The sequence below is a fragment of the Trachypithecus francoisi genome, unplaced genomic scaffold (genome assembly GCF_009764315.1).
Source record: "Trachypithecus francoisi isolate TF-2019V2 unplaced genomic scaffold, Tfra_2.0 Lachesis_group1, whole genome shotgun sequence".
Classification (NCBI taxonomy): Eukaryota; Metazoa; Chordata; class Mammalia; order Primates; family Cercopithecidae; genus Trachypithecus; species Trachypithecus francoisi.
This window is the reverse complement of record NW_022681454.1, coordinates 105,462,883-105,483,840: the sequence shown is the minus strand read 5'-3', so window position 1 is coordinate 105,483,840 and position 20,958 is coordinate 105,462,883. Positions and strand designations below refer to the sequence as shown.

Here is a 20,958-nt window from a genome sequence, read left to right as displayed (position 1 = left end):
GGTAATAGTTCTTGAATGATAGAGGTAGACTATATTAGACCTTCATATTCTCAAAATATTTTCAACCATCCCCCAGGACATTTCCCAAGGCATTTTCTTTTGGTTTAGGAAATCGATTGTGTTTCTTTTTTGTTTTGTTTTGTTTTGTTTGTGTGTGTGTGTTTTTTGAGACAGAGTCTCACTCTGTTGCCCAGGCTGAAGTGCAGTGGCACGATCTCAGCTCACTGCAACCTCCGCCTCTCCGGTTCAAGCGATTCTCCTGCCTCAGCCCCCTGAGTAGCTAGTATTACAGGTGCCCGCCACCACGCCCGGCTAATTTTTGTAGTTTTAGTAGAGATGGGGTTTCACCATGTTGGTCAAACTGGTCTCAAACTCCTGACCTCATGATCCGCCTGCCTCAGCCTCCCAAAGTGCTGCGTGAGCCACCACGCCTAGCCAGGAAATCTATTGTATTTCTTTATCCTCAAGTCAAGTATCTGAAAAAGAAATTTTATTTTATGTTTATGATAATTAAAATATTAAAAATATGGAGTGTGTACTTGATAATTACTATTATACTATTGGTAGGACAGGCATTTTATAAGTTGCTTCATGTATAATATTTTATTTTAGCCAAACAGTGGGCATTATTTTCCCCATTTTACAGATTAAGAAATTGAGGAACAAAGAGATTAATTAACCATTTAAAGATCACACAGGTGATTACAGCCAGGATTTCAATCTGCATCTGTTTGACTCCAAAACTCAAGCTCTTAACTACCAAGATACTTTATTTCATGTACTGCATTTTAAAGTAACTCTCAGATTATACTTTCACTTTTTTAAAACTTTTTACTGGAGCATTTAAAAAGATATTAAACACAAGTATCCACACACACAATTTATCTATACTTACTATAGGGGAACTCCTATGATTTTACATCAGTTGTTTCAGAAAACGTTATTTTAAGTTTAAAATTTTAACATTTGTAGTTGAAGCTATTTGCAAAGTTGAAAGTCTATAAAACAATGTAGTGGTTTGAAGAAGAAATGTCTCTAAAAAATATATGCCAGTAAAACAGAAAACTATGTATGAATTTAAGGTGGAAGTAAATACTCGGAAAAACACATGTCCACATTCTAGTTGGAGGTAAACCTGTACTACATAAAACAGTTTTTTCAGAAGTAGAGTGGATGTATCCTCACCTAAATACCTAGGATCCCTGTTTTTCAAGTAAAACACTAGATTTTCAATTGTTAATACTATTTGCAATGTGATTTTCTGCAGTTTTGGATACCTGCTAAGAAACTGTGGTACCAAATTCAGTTTCCTTATAAGTGTGGGTTTGAGTATGTGTGTCATCGGCACTATGAGCCAAGTTCATCATGCAATTTAGGGAGTAGGCAGTAGAATTGAAGCTTCTATCCTAGTTGTACAAGAGAAAAACTGGATATTCCGCTTCCATCCTTCCTGGGAGATTGTGAACATTGATAACGTTTGCTTGCGCCTGAGCACATCAGAGAGAAGACCCACATCAGGCATGCGGTGACCATTGAGGTTGTGCTGTGCTACTAGAGAACAGCTTGTACAGCAGACTATCTTCTTTATCTTTAAAAGACTAAGAAACTTGTGGAGTTTAAAATAGAGTAATTCCATATTCAGTTTACAGTTGAAAAAATAGAGGAAAGAAAATGTGATAAAGGTGTCCTGTGTTCAGAAGTTAACACGGAAGAATGGTGGCTTCCGAGGGGAGGCAGTTATGACTACCTCTGTGCTGCTTCTGCTCAATGGTGATGATAGAGAATGTTTTCTCTCTCCTCAGCTATTTCCAATTAGGCCAGCCAAAGCTGCCAACACTGTGGACTTGAAATATAACCCTAAAACCAGATTTAAACTCTATATGATTCACTTAGCTGTGGAACTGCTGTGTTTATATGGGTTGAACCAGCTTAGGCCAATGTTTGTCTGCAAATACACTAAATTGTGAACCTTGAAATGAGTAGGACTTGTTAAAACATGTTGACACCTGTTAGTGGCCCCCGTGTCCAATCAGTCAACTAGTCTTGTTAACTTTTACCTGAGAAATGTCTCCTGAATTTAGAACTTTCCCTGTGCCTCCACTAGCACAGCCTTAATTCAAAGCTTTACCATCTCTCTCTTGGACCAAGGCAAACACTTCCTAAGAATCCTGAACACCCTATGTTCTCAGAGTTCCACAAAATAGAGCACACTGCATCTCCGCACTCCTTGTTACATTGATGACAGAATCCAGCCCAAACACCCAAGTGTGGTTAACCAGCCTTTGAAATCTCTTTCCTGCTATTTTCTATCTCCACTCTCCACATGTTCTTACCACCCTGAACTCCTTTCTCTGACAACGTGGTGTTTTCTCACAACTGGGCATGTGCATCCCTTCTCCCCGGCCTGCTTCGCTCTTCCTCCCTCCATCCCCTTGTTTCCTGGACACCTTTCAAGAGCCAGTTCCAATAGCATCTTTTCAACTCCAGCTCTCCCTCCTCTTTCTGCTCTGAACTCCCACAACACAGTATTTAGTCCACTGATTGTGATTATATTTACATGTCCCTCCTCCAGACTCAGAGTACACCGCCTGGCTGATAGTGAGCCAGAAATGCTTAGAGCATGAAGCTTGCTTGTCCTCATTTCTACAGCAGTGAATAGATGAATCAGAAGAGATTTTGTTATATTTCATGAATAAAAATAAACTTATCTATACTTTCCTGGGATAAAAGTCATAACCCCATTCTTACTCCAGGAGCTCGGGCTGCCAAGAATTCCCAGTGTTTGCTCCTTTTCCACTTTTTTCTACCTCAAGCAGAATTTAATTTTGTTTTCATGATTGTCGTCTTTTAAAAACTATTCCCGCCTTAGTTTTTTCCAGTTCAAAGCAAGTATAATTTATACTTCCAGTAAATAAAAGACCATGATTGGGTTACTCCAGGCCTGTGAATATATCTCTCTTTTCCAGCTGTATTTCCATTGCTGTTATGTAGATTGAAATTCAATATTTTCCTGAAGGTCATTCATTGTGCCTCTCTTTGTTTTCAGTTTGGTTTTATCATTTAATTGAAATAGACAATAGAGGATAGAAAAAAAGCTAAAACCTTGGTTACTTAAACAGAAGTAGGTTTGAGGAGACTTAAATTGGTATAGGCCAAAACCCACATTAAAGACTTTTTACAAATAGAAGGGTGGTTCCTGCAGATTCTGAATGTAAAGCCATTTGAACAGGGGCTAATTTGAAGTTTGCCATGGAAATTTATAAATCCTTTGGTAGGAAGTTAATAACATTCCAACAATGCCCTAAAATACATGTTCTGATTACTAACAACAATAATAAATAAAAACTTTATTAGCACCCTTAAGTACTTATTTCTGTAATTAACTTTAGGACTTATTACACACAAGTAATTCAAAAGATCATTTCAAATATTCCCACTTATTTATTAAAGTGGGGCTTATAAAAGACCTGACTATTGGATTCTAGACCAAACCAGGACAAGAGTCCCCAAAAGAGCCTTCTATAGAGCTATGACTCACTCTTCACTTCCCTATGACTGCTTCTTTTACCATCTTTCCTTTCCATTGACCCTAACCTTGTTGGAGCAACAACGTTTTATCATCGAATAGTTACCAACCAGCCATTGGTACTGTCACCTGAACAATAAATATGTCTACTAAATATTAGATTGTTGAGCTTGGTTTAGTTGGAAACAGCAATGTGCCATTGAAAAATAATTTGTAATTCAAATAGCCATTAATTTTTATTGCTGCCTATCCTTTTGTTAATACTAGTTAGCTTTTTTTAATGCTAAAGATAGAAAAAATCATTAATACCCCAATTTTAATTTTAAAGGCTAATGATCAAATAAACTTTTCTTTCATTTGTAATTTTTTGACCTAGCAAAAAAGTATGGCTTCTAAATTTTGAAAATATTATACTATCTGTGTTTACTAAGGTAGCCCACTTTGTTCTGCAAATTCAACCCATATTTTCAGTGAAGAGGGTCCAGTTCAGAAAGAAGAGTGGGATTTCAGTCAGAGCAGAAGAAAACACCTGCTGTTAATCCCAAGTGCACAAGTGGGGGCTGGAGCGTCTGAAGCAGCCCCTGCAGCTGTGCGTGGAGGTTGGCCTCGGCTTTGCTTCTGTCCTAAGCTGGCAGGTGCCAGGACGCCATACTGTCTGCTCAGAAACACCCTCTTTTGAGGCAGCAATATTTATTGCTCAATTGTGGGTGCAAATTTTCATGTGTTCATGAATTAAGCATCCTTGCTCAGGGTAAGCTGGCTAAAGAGCTCTAGTTGACACGTGGATTTGGCATGAGTAATTGGACTTTGAGGAAAAGGGTTGTCTCTGTTCCTGTCAAATAACTTCACAAAAACTTTGTCCTTAAAGATGCTGTGTAACCTACCAAGGTGCCTTTAGAGGACTGGTACAATGGGAGATGTGGCCTCTGAAATCTCACTGGCAAAAGCAAACAAAAGTTTAAAGAGAAACCTGGGAAGGGGGTGGATATGGAGGCTGGGGAGATGTCCATAGTAACAGTTGACCTTGATGCAGCTGAATTTTCTGGAGGTCATTTTTTCTTAATGCTAGTATGTGGAAACTGTTTGCCTTAGACACTAGGCTATTTAGCTTTTCCAGGACTGGGACCATGTCTTTCTAAATCAACCTTTCCCAACATATGTGTCCCACCAGTGCTTACAATGTTGCCACACTGTATAGACATTCAACAAATGTGTGTAGAAATCAAAATAAAGTTAACTAACATGCTACTTAAATCAAGACTAGAACCTCGATTGTATTTTTTAAATTTGATGATATCCTCTCATTATTCTTTTCTTTGGCTTTTGTTAAAAATAATTGAATAAAGTCCTTAAACTTAATTTTCTAGAGATGGACACACAGACCGTACTCACTAATTACTACTTGATTCACGGAAAACAATAAAAATGTTAAAAATTTATTGAAAACAAAATTTTTTCTCTTTCCTCTTTTAAATGGCAAAATGATTTTGGGGGTAAGAGATAAAAAGGTTTTATAAAGTTGATTCCATTATCTTAGTCCCTTCTCCCCCTCCTCACTCCTCCTCAATTCTCCTTTTTCTCATTTTGAACTTGAGACGTTGGGACCAGTGTCTGTGACACTATGGAAAATGCAGTGGGGAGGCATTTTAGATGGCCCTTGTTGAAGGCAGGCACCAGATAGGTATCCTTCTTTCTGAGACTCTAGTTCCAGAGCTGTGTTCCAATACTTTGTGTCAAAACCTCTGCATTCAAAGTCACACATACTGGGTTTAAGTCCTGGCTAATTCACAAGAAGCCTAACATTGACAGTCTTTGAGTTTCATTTTTGGTGTCTGTAAAAGGATTTTCATAATACTTTCCTCATTGGATTGTGGAAAAGATTAAATGCAATAACAGGTGCAGAAGTTATTTATCAATGGTAAAAGATACAAAGCATAGGACATGGTGTAGTTATTAGTAATTTTGTGATAATTTCACAGCTATTACCAGAAGGGCCACATTGAGAATGAGAATTTGGTGCAGTTCTTCTGTAGCTGGTACTTAGCAGAAGGAAATGTTTTGGAAGGTGGAGCATTGCTACATTCCCACCTGCAGTGACATAGCAGTCTCCACTGGCACCTAGGATGGGGCACTTTGCTAGAACCTGGGCCTGTTTCCTGTCCAGCCTTGTCCTTTTTCCTCAGCCCTGCTGAAAATGGAGGTGAGAGAAGGTAACTCTGAAATGCTCCAGCTCCTCAGGTGGGCTGAAACCAAAACATGAATGACTTTATCTTTAAGAGCTAGAAAAGATAACATAATCAGTGCCTCTAGCATTAGTATTTCTGTTCAAAGGTAAAGAAGATCTCAGTGAGGCCCAGGAATAGACAGCTGCCCAACAAAATAGAAATTCCTGTAAAGAGCCACATATATAGCATCACTTAACTTATGACAAAGGTAATACTGTACAATAATGGGGAAAAGGTACCTTTTCAAGAAATGGTGTTTAGTTAATTTGATATCCACATTTTAAAAAAGCATCTTGACTTTTACCTCACATCATACGCAAAATCAGTTCTTAATCAATTCAGATTTAAATATGAAAGATAAAATATTGAAGCTTTTAGCTCTTAAAATAAACATAGCCCTCTTTATGACATTGAAGTAGGCAAAGATTTCTTAAGTGGAATATAAAAAGGGACAACTATAAAGGTTAAAAAATGTTAAATTGAGTTGTATTAAAATTAAGAACTCAGAAGTATTCATCAAAAATACCTCTAAGAGAATGTAAAGGCAGTAAACAAAGTGGGAAGATATATTTGTGGTAAATATATCTGACAAAAGACTCATTCAAAATATATAAATAACTCTATATCTACCTACATACTTATGTACAATGTATAATATATAATAGATAAAGAACTCTAGCAAATCAACAGGACGATTCAGTAGGCCAAGGACAAAAGGTATGAAGACACACTATGAAAAAGGATGCAAAATGGCCAATAAGTGTATTAAAAGGGAGTTCAATTTACTAATCACTGGGTAAATACATATTAAAACATGAAGCAAAATTACTACATCACCACCAGAATGCCTAAAATGAAAAAGATAAAAAATATCAAGTATTGGTAATATGGGGCAACTGAAATTCTATATATCACTGATGGGGCTTAAATGGTAAGAATCACTTTGAAAAACCATTTGGTAGCATCTACTAAAACTGAACATATGTATAGTTTATAACCTAAACAGTTCCTTTTCTAGATATACACCCAGCAGAAATGAATATAATTTTTCACAAAAGATGTGAATTACTATGTTCATAGCACTTTTTTTTTTTTTTTTTTGTGAGACAGTCTTGCTCTGTCGCCCAGGCTGGAATGCAGTAGCACAATCTCGGCTCACCTCAACCTCCACCTCCCGGGTTCAAGCGATTCTCCTGCCTCAGCCTCTGAAGTAGCTGGGATCACAGGCATGCGCCACTACACCCAGCTAATTTTTGTATTTTTAGTAGAGATGGGATTTCAACCATGTTGGCCAGGCTGGTCTTGAACTCCTGACCTCAGGTGATCCACTTGATTTGGCCTCCTCAAGTGCTGGGATTACAGGCATGAGCCACTGCACCTGGCCGTAGCAATATTTTTATAATAGCCAAGACCTAGAGATTCCTGGAAACAAATGGCTGCCAACAGTAGAATGAATAAGTAAATGATGATATATTCACACAGTGGAGTATTATAAAGCAGTAAGAACAAACTACAACTACACACAAAATTATGGATGAATTTCACACTAATTAAGCAAAAGAGGCCAGACTCTGTGATTTTATGTACATAAAGTACAAAAACAGGCAAGCTAATCTATATTGTCAAGGGTCAGAATAGTGGTTACTGTTGGTGGAGGGTAGTGACGAGGAAATGTCCCAACAGGAGCTTCTAACTTGTGAGTAATGTTCTGTTTCTTTAACTGGGTTCTGCTTGCATATATGTGTTGAGTTCGTGAAAATTTATTCAGCATATTATGTACTTATGACATGATATGTACAGGTATATATGCACAAACATATATGGTTATATGTTTCACATTCTAATATGATCATAGTTTAGAAACCAAAATTTCTTGAGAAACCTCATTGACAGCTATCTCCGTATTCTTTGAATGAATCTTTTGACTAACCTGACTGATCTATTCAGTTTACAATATTTTTTTTAAATTAAAATATTTTTCTCTTTGTTTTTTTTCAGGGCCCTCCTGGTCCAAAAGGTGATAAGGTAAGAAAATGCATACCAGAAATAAAGTTAGTGGAGATCCGTATTGGCATGACCTATACTGTGTTATATTTTGATCTTTTTAATGAGCGTCATGTATACATTTTGGCTAAAACTGTTATCTCACCTTTCTATTCTACAGGGAGAACAAGGTGATCAGGGACCTCGGGTAAGTTGTGCTCTACCTATCCTGGGCAGAAGATTAGTTTCTAACTCCAAATTTATTGAATGGAAGTACCTCAGCTTCATAATTGCCTTTGTGCCACATGGTTCAGTAATGGCTGGCAAAAATACCATACCACTTGTAAGTGAAAAAAACTAACAATTTGGATGTATTCTGTTGCATTATCTTTACTTGATGCCTATAAATAGAAAATTCTACAATAATTAGACATACTGAGTAAGGGCCAGAATCACATCTAAGAGTCAATAGCAGCCACCTTTCCAGTGACTGTTGAGTCCTTCAGATTTGCATGAATTGTTTCGCAACATAGAGGCCATATGGATTTCTATTGAATTTGGCCTTTTGCTGCAGTTAAACTTTACGTGCTATTGCATGTTTTTTTTTTTTACAGATAAAAGTATCAATGCATTTTACACATTTGTTCTTTGCCATAAGTTTGCATAATACTTATTTGAATTTCTAGTTTTTATAGATTTTTAAGCAGGTAAAAGGTGTAATACAATTTAGCACTGCAGGGAGGAGGGAGCATTCTTTAAGCTTCTCAGATGTGGCCCTTTTAGCCATTATAACACAATGGTGAATGCTTTGTTGTTACCTTGGTAGTGCCAAGTCCTCTACTTCACATCTGTGCCTTATTACCCAAATGTTCAGACATACTGTTTCAATGATGTAGTGGCTCCGTTCAACATACCTCTCAATTTTCTCATGTCACTATGCACAAAAGCAAGTATTTGGTTGAATAGAGTAATTTTTTACAGTGGAAAGGCTTATTTGAAACTTTCAGGTTGAGAACAGAAACTACGTAGGTCTTTCTGTAAAATTCACTGTGCTTGGTTACTTATTAAATGCATTTATACTGCATAGAGATATTTTTGCAAAAGATGCAGTTGATGCAAACTTGAAAGGTTTGTAGTTGCGTTATCTCCTCATGTTTCTTAAACTAGGTAACAGTTATGCTCTGATTTGTTATACTTTCCCTTTTGTTCTTCAGCCACTTCTTCATATAGGAATACTAGTTATGCTTCACAGCATTTTGTTTCTCATGGCAGTTACTCTGGCTGATGACTAACTTCAAGCCAAAAGCTCACTTTAGGAGATTAAACACGTTATCCACTGTCATGGATGTGAAGAAAATAAGAATCTCATAACCTTAAGTGATTAGAATACAGCCATTTGCTCTGTATGTGGTGATTATTTCACATGACATGTCTCTTCATATCAAGTATCATTTCTTTCTACACACAATATCAAAATCACTCAACTTCCCCTTTCCAGGTAAGAGGGAAACTGTTTCCATTCTGAGAAATCTTCTTTTGGCAAAGGAAGTAAAGGGTGGTTCACAACTTAGCTGTCATCAGTATGCATGCAGTCCTCATTTTCAAAAAGGTGTGTTGGCTTTCATCGTTACAAAGAGTGATGATTGATTATAAAGCTAGGCCAAATTTTCAGGATGAAACCTGAAACCATCTGAAATTCACCTGGTTTCATGTTGCATTACAAACTAAGACTTGGACCAGGTTCCTTGAAAGTTTGGCCAAAGTTCATGAACTACTTCGACAAACCCAGACTGCCTTTAATACAGATTTCAGCCAGTTTTCACGCTGAATGGGGCCAAGTTTTACTCAATTCAGAGCCCATTTAGCATTTCAGGTGGAAAGTGGCAAAAAGTGATCTCATTTTCCTCTGTATTTTCTTTGTATTGAAGGAATTTGGATTGGATTCCTAATACAGGATGAATCTTCATGGGTACGAAGCTAAATGTCCTGGAAGGTAGAAGCGAAAGAGAATGAAAACCCACTGACTCACCTGTCTTTTCTCAGATTCCAAGCAGGTCTCATTCAGTGCTCTTAGAATTGTATAAACATTACTATCTAGTAAGATAGTATTAAGTACACATTAGGAAATTGATCATATCAAGATAGTAAGATGAAGGTTCTATATTTCAAAAACATCAAAAGAAAGAGTTGGAAACATCTCCAATTTTAATGAAAATTAATTTTACCCACATTCTCTGTTTAGGCACAATATTCTTGCTAATAATGACCAAAGGCTCTCTTTTTTTATTTTTTTATTTTTTTATTTTATTTTATTTTTTTTGAGACGGAGTCTCGCTCTGTCGCCCAGGCTGGAATGCAGTGGCACGATCTCGGCTCACTGCAAGCTCCGCCTCCCGGGTTTACGCCATTCTCCTGCCTCAGCCTCCCGAGTAGCTGGGACTACAGGCGCCCGCCACCACGCCCGGCTAGTTTTTTGTATTTTTTAGTAGAGACGGGGTTTCACCGTGTAGACCAGGATGGTCTCAATCTCCTGACCTCGTGATCCACCCGTCTCGGCCTCCCAAAGTGCTGGGGTTACAGGCTTGAGCCACCGCGCCCGGCCTGCTCTCTTTTTTTAAATGTAGAGTTTGTATTCCAATACCCTGTCTGTTTTCATCCTGTTGCAGATTTTGAATTACGCTTTTAAACATTTGTTTCCAGTAGTTTATTTCTTCCCATAATTAACAATATGAACTCCAAACTCCATCATGTCAGCTCTTTGTCAGGTGAATTTCCATTATGAGACCTTTATCATTTTCTTGAATATTTGGAAGTTTTATCTCTTTGACTCCCCAAGTGTCCAGTGGGAATAAATTAAGCCATAAGAGGTAAATCAAAGCAGGAAAAACTTGAAGATCATGTAGAACTTAAGAATGTGAGACTATTTTTAAGTACTTGGACATATATTCAGCAGTATATATTGAGCAGCTACCATCTTTAAGATACTGTGCTTAATACTATAGACACAATAAATATGTCCACTTATCTCTCTCTTCTACTAACTACCAAATTCGACTTACTTTCATGTTCTTGATTACTTCAGTGGCTTTCCAATCAATCTTTCTATTTCCACTCTTAACCCTGTATAATCCATTTTCTACACTGCAGGCAGAGAGATCACTTGACTTGTAAATTAGATCATGTTCCTCCTGTGTAAAGCTTTAGAATGAAATCCAACCTGCTGTACTTAACTCTTGCCCATTCCCACCAGCTCATCTCACACTAGTCTCCCCTCCACCTACGACACTCGACCAAACTGTCCTCCACTGCACTTTCACCCAACTCAACAGCTTTCCATTTGCCCTCTTCTGGGCTTCTTGTGATTGGATTCTTCTTATTCTTGAAACTTCATCTCAAATATCACCTCCTCTGAGAGAACTTCTCTAACTACTCAATCTAAATCAGAGATTATTCTATCTTGTTTATGTATTTACTTGCTCATTATCTATAAAATATGCCCCCCTCCCTCCTTAGATCCTATATTCCATAAAAGCAAGGTTCTTCTCTGTCTTTTTCATACCACCTTCACATAGAATAGTGAATATCCAATAAGTATTTGTTGAATGTATGAATAAAATACTGTTATATCATTATGGCCCTCAAGAAGCTGATAATTTCATGGGTACCTCAGTAAGAAAACTGTGTGGTTATATGTTATATGCCTCAAATAGATGGACCAAGAGGTGCTAGAAAAGTGAAAATTATTTCATTAAAAATGAGCGCTGGCAACTGTGGAAGAGGTGACACTTGAGCTAGAATTTGATAAATGGGTAATCTTTAGAGGATACGCTGAAGAGCAAGACATTACATATTCCGGGAAGAGGAAATAGTATAAACAATATTATCCAAGTAGAAAATGGCAGGATTTAGTTAAGGAACAACAATATTCCATTTGTGTTTTTTAAAAAATGTGGTATACACAATGGAATACTATTTAACCTTAAAAAGAAGGGAATCTTTTCATTTGCAACAGCATGGATGAACCTGAAGGACGTTATGTTAAGTGAAATAAGGCAGGCACTGAAAGATACATAACCGCATGATCTCACTTACATGTGGAATTTAAAAAATTGAATACATAGAAGTAGAGTATTTAATGCTGGTGACCCATGGCTGGTGGGGAGGGGTTTTGGGAGATGTTGGTCAACGGATACAAACTTCCAGTTACATAAGAGGAATAAGTTCAAGAGTTCTACTGTACAGCAATGTGACCACAGTTAATAACAATATATTGTATTCTTGAAATTTGCTGACAGTACATTGTGTTCTCACCAAAAAAGATAAGGATGTGAAGTAATACAAATGTTAATTAGCCTGATATAGCCATCATAGCCATCTCATGATGTTTACATATTTCAAAACAACATATATCACAAATATATGTGTATATAATTTGTATTTGTCAATTAAAAGTAAGTTTTAAAAAGGACCCTAAAAATAATATTCCATTTGCCAATAAATAGGTTAAGTAAAATATTGTGTCATATAGACTGAACATTTTGGATTGAAATTATATTATGGAGCATTTTGAATGTCTAGTGTGGTAGGCATTAGAGAGCCATTGAGAATTTTGAGTAATCTGTGCTTATCTTCTTTTGAGACTATCTGTGCTTATTACCAAATGTTCCTTATAAAAATATTTTTGAGGTCAGACACAGTGGCTCACACCTGTAATCCCAGCACTTTGGAAGGCTGAGGTGGGCGGATCACCTGAGGTCAGGAGTTCGAGACCAGCCTGGCCATCATAGTGAAACCCCATCTCTACTAAAAATACAAAGAGTAGCCAGGTGTGGTAGCGAGTGCCTATAATCCCAGCTGCTTGGGAGGCTGAGGCAGGAGAATCACTTGAACCTGGAGGCAGAGGTTGCAGTGAGCTAAGATAGCACCATTGTACTCTAGCCTGGGCAACAGAGCAACAGAATGAGACTCGGGCTCAAAATAGTAATTATTATATACATATATTTGTGTGTGTATACACACACACACACACACACACATATATATATATATTTGGTGGTAGTATCTGCTATAGAATACAATTGGAAGAGACTGAAAGCAGGGTGACCAAGTAGACCAGGAAACTATGTCACTCATTTAGGACAAGGTCGTAAGAATCTAGGCTATACTGACAATGTCCAGTCCTCAGTGGAGAGGTAATTGGAAAGGATGAGTTGACTTAGTATGGAACGTCAGGTATCGTTGGAGGCAAGGACACATACTGAGTAAAAAGGTCAGTGTCAGAGTGAGAATTTCAGCGGGGGGTTAGGGAGAGAGGTGGAGTGGGAGGTTGTAAGTTGATGAACTAAGAAAGAGATTCCAAAGTGGTCACCAAAATATGGACAAAAGCTCGAATTTCACCATGAAAGCTAGGATATGAGTTTATTTTTCTCACATAAAAAGAAGTTTGGAGAAGGCAGTTGATAGTGTTATTTGTATAATTAAATGGTGTTACTATTGATTCAATGATGTTACTAAGTCTGTGAATCTCTTGGCCTTGTCTCATGATTGCAGGAAGGCTGCTTCAAGTCCAACCATTGCATCTAGGTATATATCAGCAGGAAGGATAGAGAGAGAAGAGTCTGAATCAAGAAAGCAATGTTTTCTCTATGAACTTCTTAGTAGACCTCTGGTCATGTCTCATTGGCTAGGTTGTGTCACACGGTCATCCAAAAGCTGGAAGGGACAAGGGGAATAGCGCTGGAAGGGAAGTTAGGTCATCCAGTCAATAATGTTTACCACAAGTGCCAAGCAAACACCTGAGTAGACAAAGAGGGAAATCAGGCCTGACACTGAGAGAGGAGCATTTGGTGAGAGAGAAGTCTTGAGGCAGAGGGTGAAAGATGGATCCCGTACCTATTTGATTTACACGGAGGACCTGTGACCCTGGGTGGAGTTGTAGTCAGGTTAAAGTTTTTTTAAAAAGCAGTCAGGAAGTGAAATGGAAAGATGCTGAGGTGAAAAGTCAAGACAAGTCTTGAAGCTAATTGGATGTAGGGGATGCAGTTGAAAAAGAAGATACAAATAGGGCTAACATTTCTGGCTTGATGCTTGATATAATAGGTCAGAAGAAAGTTGGGAGGATAAGTGAGATGCTGGGTTTTAATTATGTTGAATTCGTGATCTTGATGAGATATTTCATTGGAATAGTGTAACAAACAGAAACATGAGACTAGAATTCTGGGGCAGTGCCATAACTGGAGGTAACTGTTACATAGATGAACTATCACAGAGGGAGAATTGAAATCCTAGAATTTGAAAAATGGTAGGCAAAGAGTAAGAAGAGTACTGCCCTAGAATAGAGCCTTTAAAAATACTCACACTTAAGGAGTGGGATGAGGAAGGAAGGAGTGTCAGCAAAAGAGAGAGCTTTTGAAGGTAGAAGCAGGACATTGCAATGTGAACACCACAGACAAAACTACTTAAAAAAAAAAAAAAAAGAGTGGCCAATGTAATGTTCTCAATAAAAAGAGAGCCTCAGGGATGAGGTCTTTTAGAAAGCTTTTGAATTTGCTGTTTTGGAGTCATGTACTATTAAAGGAATACATTTTGTTAAGTAGTGAGAGCGGAAGTCAGATTGCAAGATGTTAAAAGGTAAATGTTGACCGTCTTTGAATACAGTTGATGGTATATGATTTAATGCAGGAGAAAGTGGGCTAACTTTTCAGCATTAACTTTCTTTCAGTATACATTGAACCAATTTCAGGCCTACAGTTTTAGGTATAATATAACAACAACAAATATCATTTGGTTTTATTCTACGAGGCACTGAGTGTTAGATTTCCACAAATGAATGCATCCTGACATAAGAATTGCACTTCCCGCCTTGATTCTTGGGGAGATGTCATTGCAGATTTGCCACTAATCTTTAATTCATTCTTCCAAACACAGTATTTCATTAGGCCTTTAGGCTTAGGGTCAGGATGGTGCTTTATCTGTGCTGTCAGTCACCACACATAGATAAATTAATAGATAATTGATTCTCTTTATTTCATCCTCATAGATTTGTATTGCAAAGTTTTGAGGCAATGACTTGACCTTGTATTTAAGTAGAGATTGCACGACCTGCTGAAAGGAAGTTGTCAGGGATTCCTAGGTTGAATAAGGAAGCTGGACTAGGAAATAAGAGCTCACATAATAATTATAATTGCTGATAGCTTAGTCTTACAACTTGCTGGATACTTTTCTAGGTAAGTTCCACACATCATCTCTAAGCCTTCCTATAGTGCAGAGAGAGAGATTATCGGGGGGCGGGGGGACAGGAAAAGTAGGTGCAGTCGAGTAAAATGATTATCCACATGGGCTGAAGACAGGCTGGACAGGGATCAAATTCTAACTCTACCACTATCTCTATGATTATGATCAGGATTAAAGTAATATATGAAAAATCTGTAATAAGCTCTCAACAAACCGTACCTGCTTTTTCTTCCCATATTTCGTATGAGGAATATGGGGTAAAGTAACTTGCCCAAGTTGACACAATTTGTAAGTGGTAGAAATGGGATTCAGACCTGGCTTTCTCACCTTCTAGTTTGTGCTGTTTTCAGTGAACAAGACTGCTTCCCTATCAATAAGGTAATTGCTATAAAGTCATCAACATTAATGTGAAATAATAGGGATTACAGAAATATCTGTTTGAAATAATAATAATAAGGATACTTTTATTGAGTTCCTAAAATATGCCAATCACTCTATGATGTCACTCCTTATTTCAACAACCCTATGACATACTTACTTTTATTATTCTCATTTAATGGATGTGGAAACCAAGACTTAGAAAATTTAAATATTTTGTCCAAAATAATAATCACTCACTGACAGAACCGGAATTTGAACCTAGATATTTACAGATTACATTTTCCATGTGTTCTCTCATTTATCCTCTAAAGTAATGCTGTAAGGTAGCAGAACACGTATTAATATAACTTTTCTTTCTATTTCTTTCTTTTCTTTCTTTTCTCTTTCTTTTTCTTTCTCTTTCTTTCTCTTTCTCTCTTTCCTTTTTCCTTCCTTCCTTTCCCTTCCCTTCCTTCCTTTTCTTCCTTTCTTTCTTTTCTTTTCTTTTCTTTCCTTTCCTTTCATTTCCTTTTCTTGTCTTGTCTTGTCTTGTCTTGTCTTGTCTTTTTTCTTTTCTTTTTTTTTCTTATGAGACAGGGCCTTACTCTGTTGCCCAGATTGGAATACAGTACCACATTCATGACTCACTGCAGCCTCAACCTCCCAAGGCTCAGGTGATCCTCCTGCCTCAGTCCCCCAATAGCTGGGACTACAGGCATACACTACCATGCCCAGCTATTTATTATTATTATTATTATTATTATTATTATTATTATTATTTTTAGTAGAGACAAGGTTTCATCATGTTGCCCAGGCTGGTCTTGAACTCCTGGACTCAAGTTATCTGCCTACCTCAGCCACCCTGAGTGCTGGGATTACAGGTGCAAGCCACTGCACATGGCCAACTTTATTATTATTATTATTATTATTTCTGATGAGGATTGAACTCAAGCAGATTAAGTGACTTGTTCAAGTTCTTTCACATACATTTACCAAAAGACAGTGTCGGGACTCAATGCCAATTTCAAATCCTGCTGTCTTTCCACAATATCAAGCTGCTTCCAGATGGCTGCAAGGAATCCTTTCAACTTGGAAATCCCAGGCCTCTGTGAATAAGATTGAAAAATCTGGGGAACACAAGCACAAATAGGTGGATATTTTTTCTTTGCAATTACGATAGACTCAGTTTATGCAGGCCATGCACTGTCAACCCAACAGAAAACAAGTGAATGGATGAATGCCATATAGTAATACTCCCCAAAACATAAATGAATGAATGACTGCCACATAGTAATACCCTAGAACCTGCGTATCACTGAGTAATACCTTAGAACTCACTATATGGAGCAAAGAGAGGCAGGGCAATATTGACCCCCTCCAAGGATTGTAAGAACACCCAATTACCTCATTATAATACAGATTTTACTTCTCAACTCAATAGCACCTATTTGAAAATTGTAAATATTATCACATCAGTCTTAAAAAATTTTTAAAAAGAAAATTGCATATCAAGATCTTGCTTATACTTGCTATTAGTAATTGTTTCTCCAGGATAACCAGATGGATGAAGTTTGTTTTCTGCTCTTCATAATGCTGAGTTTGCATAACCTATAAGCTATTTGTTGATCCACTTTTATTCTAAGTCTCTCTTTGCCAAAAAAAAAAAAAAAATGAACTTCATTTCCTTATCAGTAACAGAATCTCAATGTCAACTGTAAAAGTCTCAAGACTTTTAATACTTCTCCTGTTGTCATCTACACCCACTACTGCTACCACTGTCTCTCTTCATCATTAAAGAGGGCTTTTTGTTTGCCCAGCTCATAAGGGCCTCTGCCCTCATCATGAACCATAGCCCTGGAATCACAGTGACACCCAGGGCTTTGATGATAATGGCTCATATTTCTTTCCTCTTAGTGACTTAAAAACATAGCCTTAAAAATAAGCAAAGCTGTTTTAATATTTAATAATGACTTTTTAAAATGGAATACTATGTTATTCTGAAATTGTGGCAAATGTATTAATCAAACTTAGGCAATAAAATGAACAAACATCATGAAGTTATCTTTTGATTATATATTAATCTTCTAATCAGTTGGTTACCATCACCTTGCCAAATAACACAGAGTCCTGATAAATAGGAGCTTTAGTGGTTATTGGTCTTGACATCATCAGCCAGCAGCTGGTTTTAAATGAGTCCTAAGCTCTCACAGTTTCAGTAAGCCACCCAGGAGCTCTGCTTAACTATTTTCATAAAATTCCTTTCTCCTCCTAGTGTATTCGAGTAAATTTTCATAACAGCTGGGACTATGCAAAACTGATAGCATCTTAAAAACATCTTTGGCAAGACAGATTAAGTTCCAGAAAAGGAAAGCATTTAGAAGTTTATTTTATTATCTTAACCTTTGTTGACTTGAATGATTAAACAGATTTTTTGGCTCTGCTAAAGCGTTTAGGCCTGGATATTAATTTGATGTTCTTATTTGTTTAACCCTTGCCTTTCTCTGTAGCCTTAATGAATATACTACTCATTGGGTACTGAATGTGTTGCCTGAGAAAAGGGAATGGATATAACACAATGGAAAGAAATAAATTATGTGAAAATTATTTTAACACTTTCCAGATTCAGAAGCTGGCATGGAAACAGTGAGATCATTAAGATTTGCAAATGTTGTTATTATATTTTCTAATCAGAGTTCTCTTTTGAGTGTTCTCTGTCGTACTTCAAAACACTGAAAAGTTGTTGCATTGAATTGAACCCAGGAATATTTGTAAATTTGTCCTAGTATGGGTCAACTTAGAAAATAATTTTTTTTTTACCAACAATGGTAGATGTGTTGACAATATTTCCTTGGAATTCAGTGTTGTGAATTTTATCTCAGAGTTAGTGGTTGAATGGCTGGGCTCATCAAATATGAAAAAAAGAGAGATTTGGAAAGGATGAGCAATAATGGCTCTACCCATATTATGTCACTTTAAATCTTGTATATATGTCTTTAATGTAAAAGATTATGTAAGTAAATCTATCTCTACGGAATAAATATAGTAATTCAGTTGAGTCAACTTTTATACAAAATATATGAAAGTAAGAAGGAACATTTTGCAAGATGCTTATATATATAAAATAGTATAGTAGTGGAATGCCTGAGATGTGAGCCTTTAACTGAAAGTTCTATTAATGACCACAGAGATATTAAAATCAAAACCAAAGCCAAAATCCAATCCTAAGTACATCCTCTGACAAGAAATTCTGGCAAATGATGCCAACCAGTTTAAATAACCATTGGATTTCCTTTTTGTCTTTTGAGTACAGTGACCATCATATGTAAATAATTATTTGATTATTTACATTATTTATTTTAATTAATTTTATTGTTTCCTATTTATTATTTTATTAATTTAATTTAATTATTTACATTATTTAATTATTTAATTATTTACATTGTTTAATTATGATATGGAAGTAATTATTTGCATATGATATATAAATAATTATTTCCATTTTATGGAGTAAAGAGATTTCATTTGTCCACACTTTTGTGCTCATTGTTTATGTAAACTGCAATATTCTTCTCACTTTTTCACGTTACATATATCTCTGGATGTATGCCTTATCTTTTCAAGCTTGGGGCACTATTTTACATTTTTCTTGAAATTAAGTAGAAGGACATATTTTAATTGAAAGAGAATATATTTGTGTATGTATATTTAATATTATTCCATTTATATTTCTTTTGTTTGGATTTTTACAAGTGCTGCTTTTTATAAAATATTGGTTAAATAATTTAAAGACTTCCTTGATAAGTAATATATTGATAATCCTCTCTCAAACATGAAACTATACAGAAGGTTTTATTCTTTGTCTTATATTTAAACAAGCTTATTTTTTACCTGAATCTAAATATAAGATTTTTAGATTTATTTATTCATGTAATGTAGTACTAAGAGTTGCGGTAATGCCTACAATGGAAGCATATGCTAAAAATGTGAAAGTTGATTTGGAGTTGGCGACTTTCAATATTATGCAGAGAATGTAAGGCTTTTAGTAAATATACTAAAACCTGTATTTGAAATGGACAAAAAAAAAATCCAATTTATACTTTAGCTAGTAATACCTATGAATAATGAACGTATTGTGGATAGAAAATACAGCAATTTATAAACAATTTACACTAGCAAAATTGAACATTATTACCACCATTATTTTTGTATCACTCCCAAATGTAGAATTATAGTTGCAACTGGAAATATTTGAAGTGGATTAAACAAATAGAAGTCAAGAAAGTATAAAACAGCAGATTTTAATGGTGCGTCACGATTTACAGAGGGACTGGAGGGCAGGATTATATTTTTGATTCTTCCCTTCAGAATGGGTGGAAAAATGGCTTATGCATTGACAGATCATGTTCAGGGAGAACAGTTCCTATAGGTCTGAACAAGATGGGTCTCTGGAAAGTCATTTAATGCCAGACAGCCGCATCCTTTCATAAGCATACCTGCACTAATGTGTCCAGCAGCCCCCTGCAGCAGACACAGCCTGTAAATCACAATTGGCAAACAAGACTGGCTTTGTAGGAAAAGGATGTCAGTTGCAAGACCCTACTTCAAATGTAATTCTACAGTGACTTTGGGGGATGAGGAAGCTTTGCTTTTCATCTCTTAGAAGCCAGTTAAACTTTGCTTGAAAAATGTTGATATTCAGAGAAAACTTTATTGATCACTAGTGGGTTTTATTAGCACAAATGGATTACTTAACACAAACATAGAGAGACAAATAGTTATCATAATAATAATAATAACAACACTATTGGTTTTACAGTTTTACATACCAAGAACTTCTAGGCATTCTTATCATGCTTTATAAGCTTGTGAATTTAGCATGAATCTGATTGACAAAAGAGTCAGTGATGGAAAGGTAGTATCAAAAACCTCCAGTGTAGCATTCCAAACCATCAAATAACTGGTTACATAGGATACTCTTTTCAGTAGAGGTATTTTAGTCAGCTTCAGGCCTAAAGTAATTCCTTATAATTAAGAATTAAGGGCTGGGCATGGTCGCTCACTCCTGTAATCCCAGCACTTTGGGAGGCTGAGGCAGGTGGATCATGAGGTCAGGAGATCAAGACCATCCTGGCCAACATGGTGAAACACTATCTCTACTAAAAATACAGAAACTAGCCAGGCGTAGCGCTTGTAGTCCCAGCTACTTGGGAGCCTGAGGCAGGAGAATCGCTTGAACCTGGGAGGTGGAGGTTGCAGTGAGTCGAGATCCCACCACTGCACTTCAGCCTGGGTGACAGAGTGAGACTCTGTCTCAAAAAAAAAAAGAAAAAAAAAAAAAGAATTAAGGTAGAGAAATGGTGGTGGGAAAACAAAAGGAGAGAAAAAATGCCATGGCAGAGTGAGAGTGCTGTCCTGGCTTGAAGCCTGTGGGATGCAATGGGAAATGGCAGGAACCAACTGTAACATTAGGAAGGAGAAGAGAACAACAGGTGGTAATTCCTGTCTCATTTGCCATGTCTTTGAAAGAACATGTCAGCCTGAATATTCTGTTTATTGGCAGGGGAAGAAAAATCGAAGGGAGATACAATCAAAATTTTAATTAAGAATACATTCAATTGTTTTCAAAAATAT

At 36.6% G+C, this 20,958-nt stretch overlaps 1 protein-coding gene across 7 annotated transcripts in view; it reads left to right on the top strand.

The window, feature by feature from the left end:
* Positions 1 to 20,958, top strand: part of COL25A1 (collagen type XXV alpha 1 chain) — a 452,942-nt gene that overhangs the window by 276,934 nt on the left and 155,050 nt on the right. For all 7 annotated transcript variants that reach the window (XM_033214966.1, XM_033214965.1, XM_033214964.1 and 4 more), the window contains exons 5-6: positions 7,750 to 7,776; positions 7,916 to 7,942. In XM_033214966.1, the coding sequence (XP_033070857.1) occupies positions 7,750 to 7,776; positions 7,916 to 7,942 (54 nt within the window). The remainder of the gene's footprint in view (positions 1 to 7,749; positions 7,777 to 7,915; positions 7,943 to 20,958) is intronic.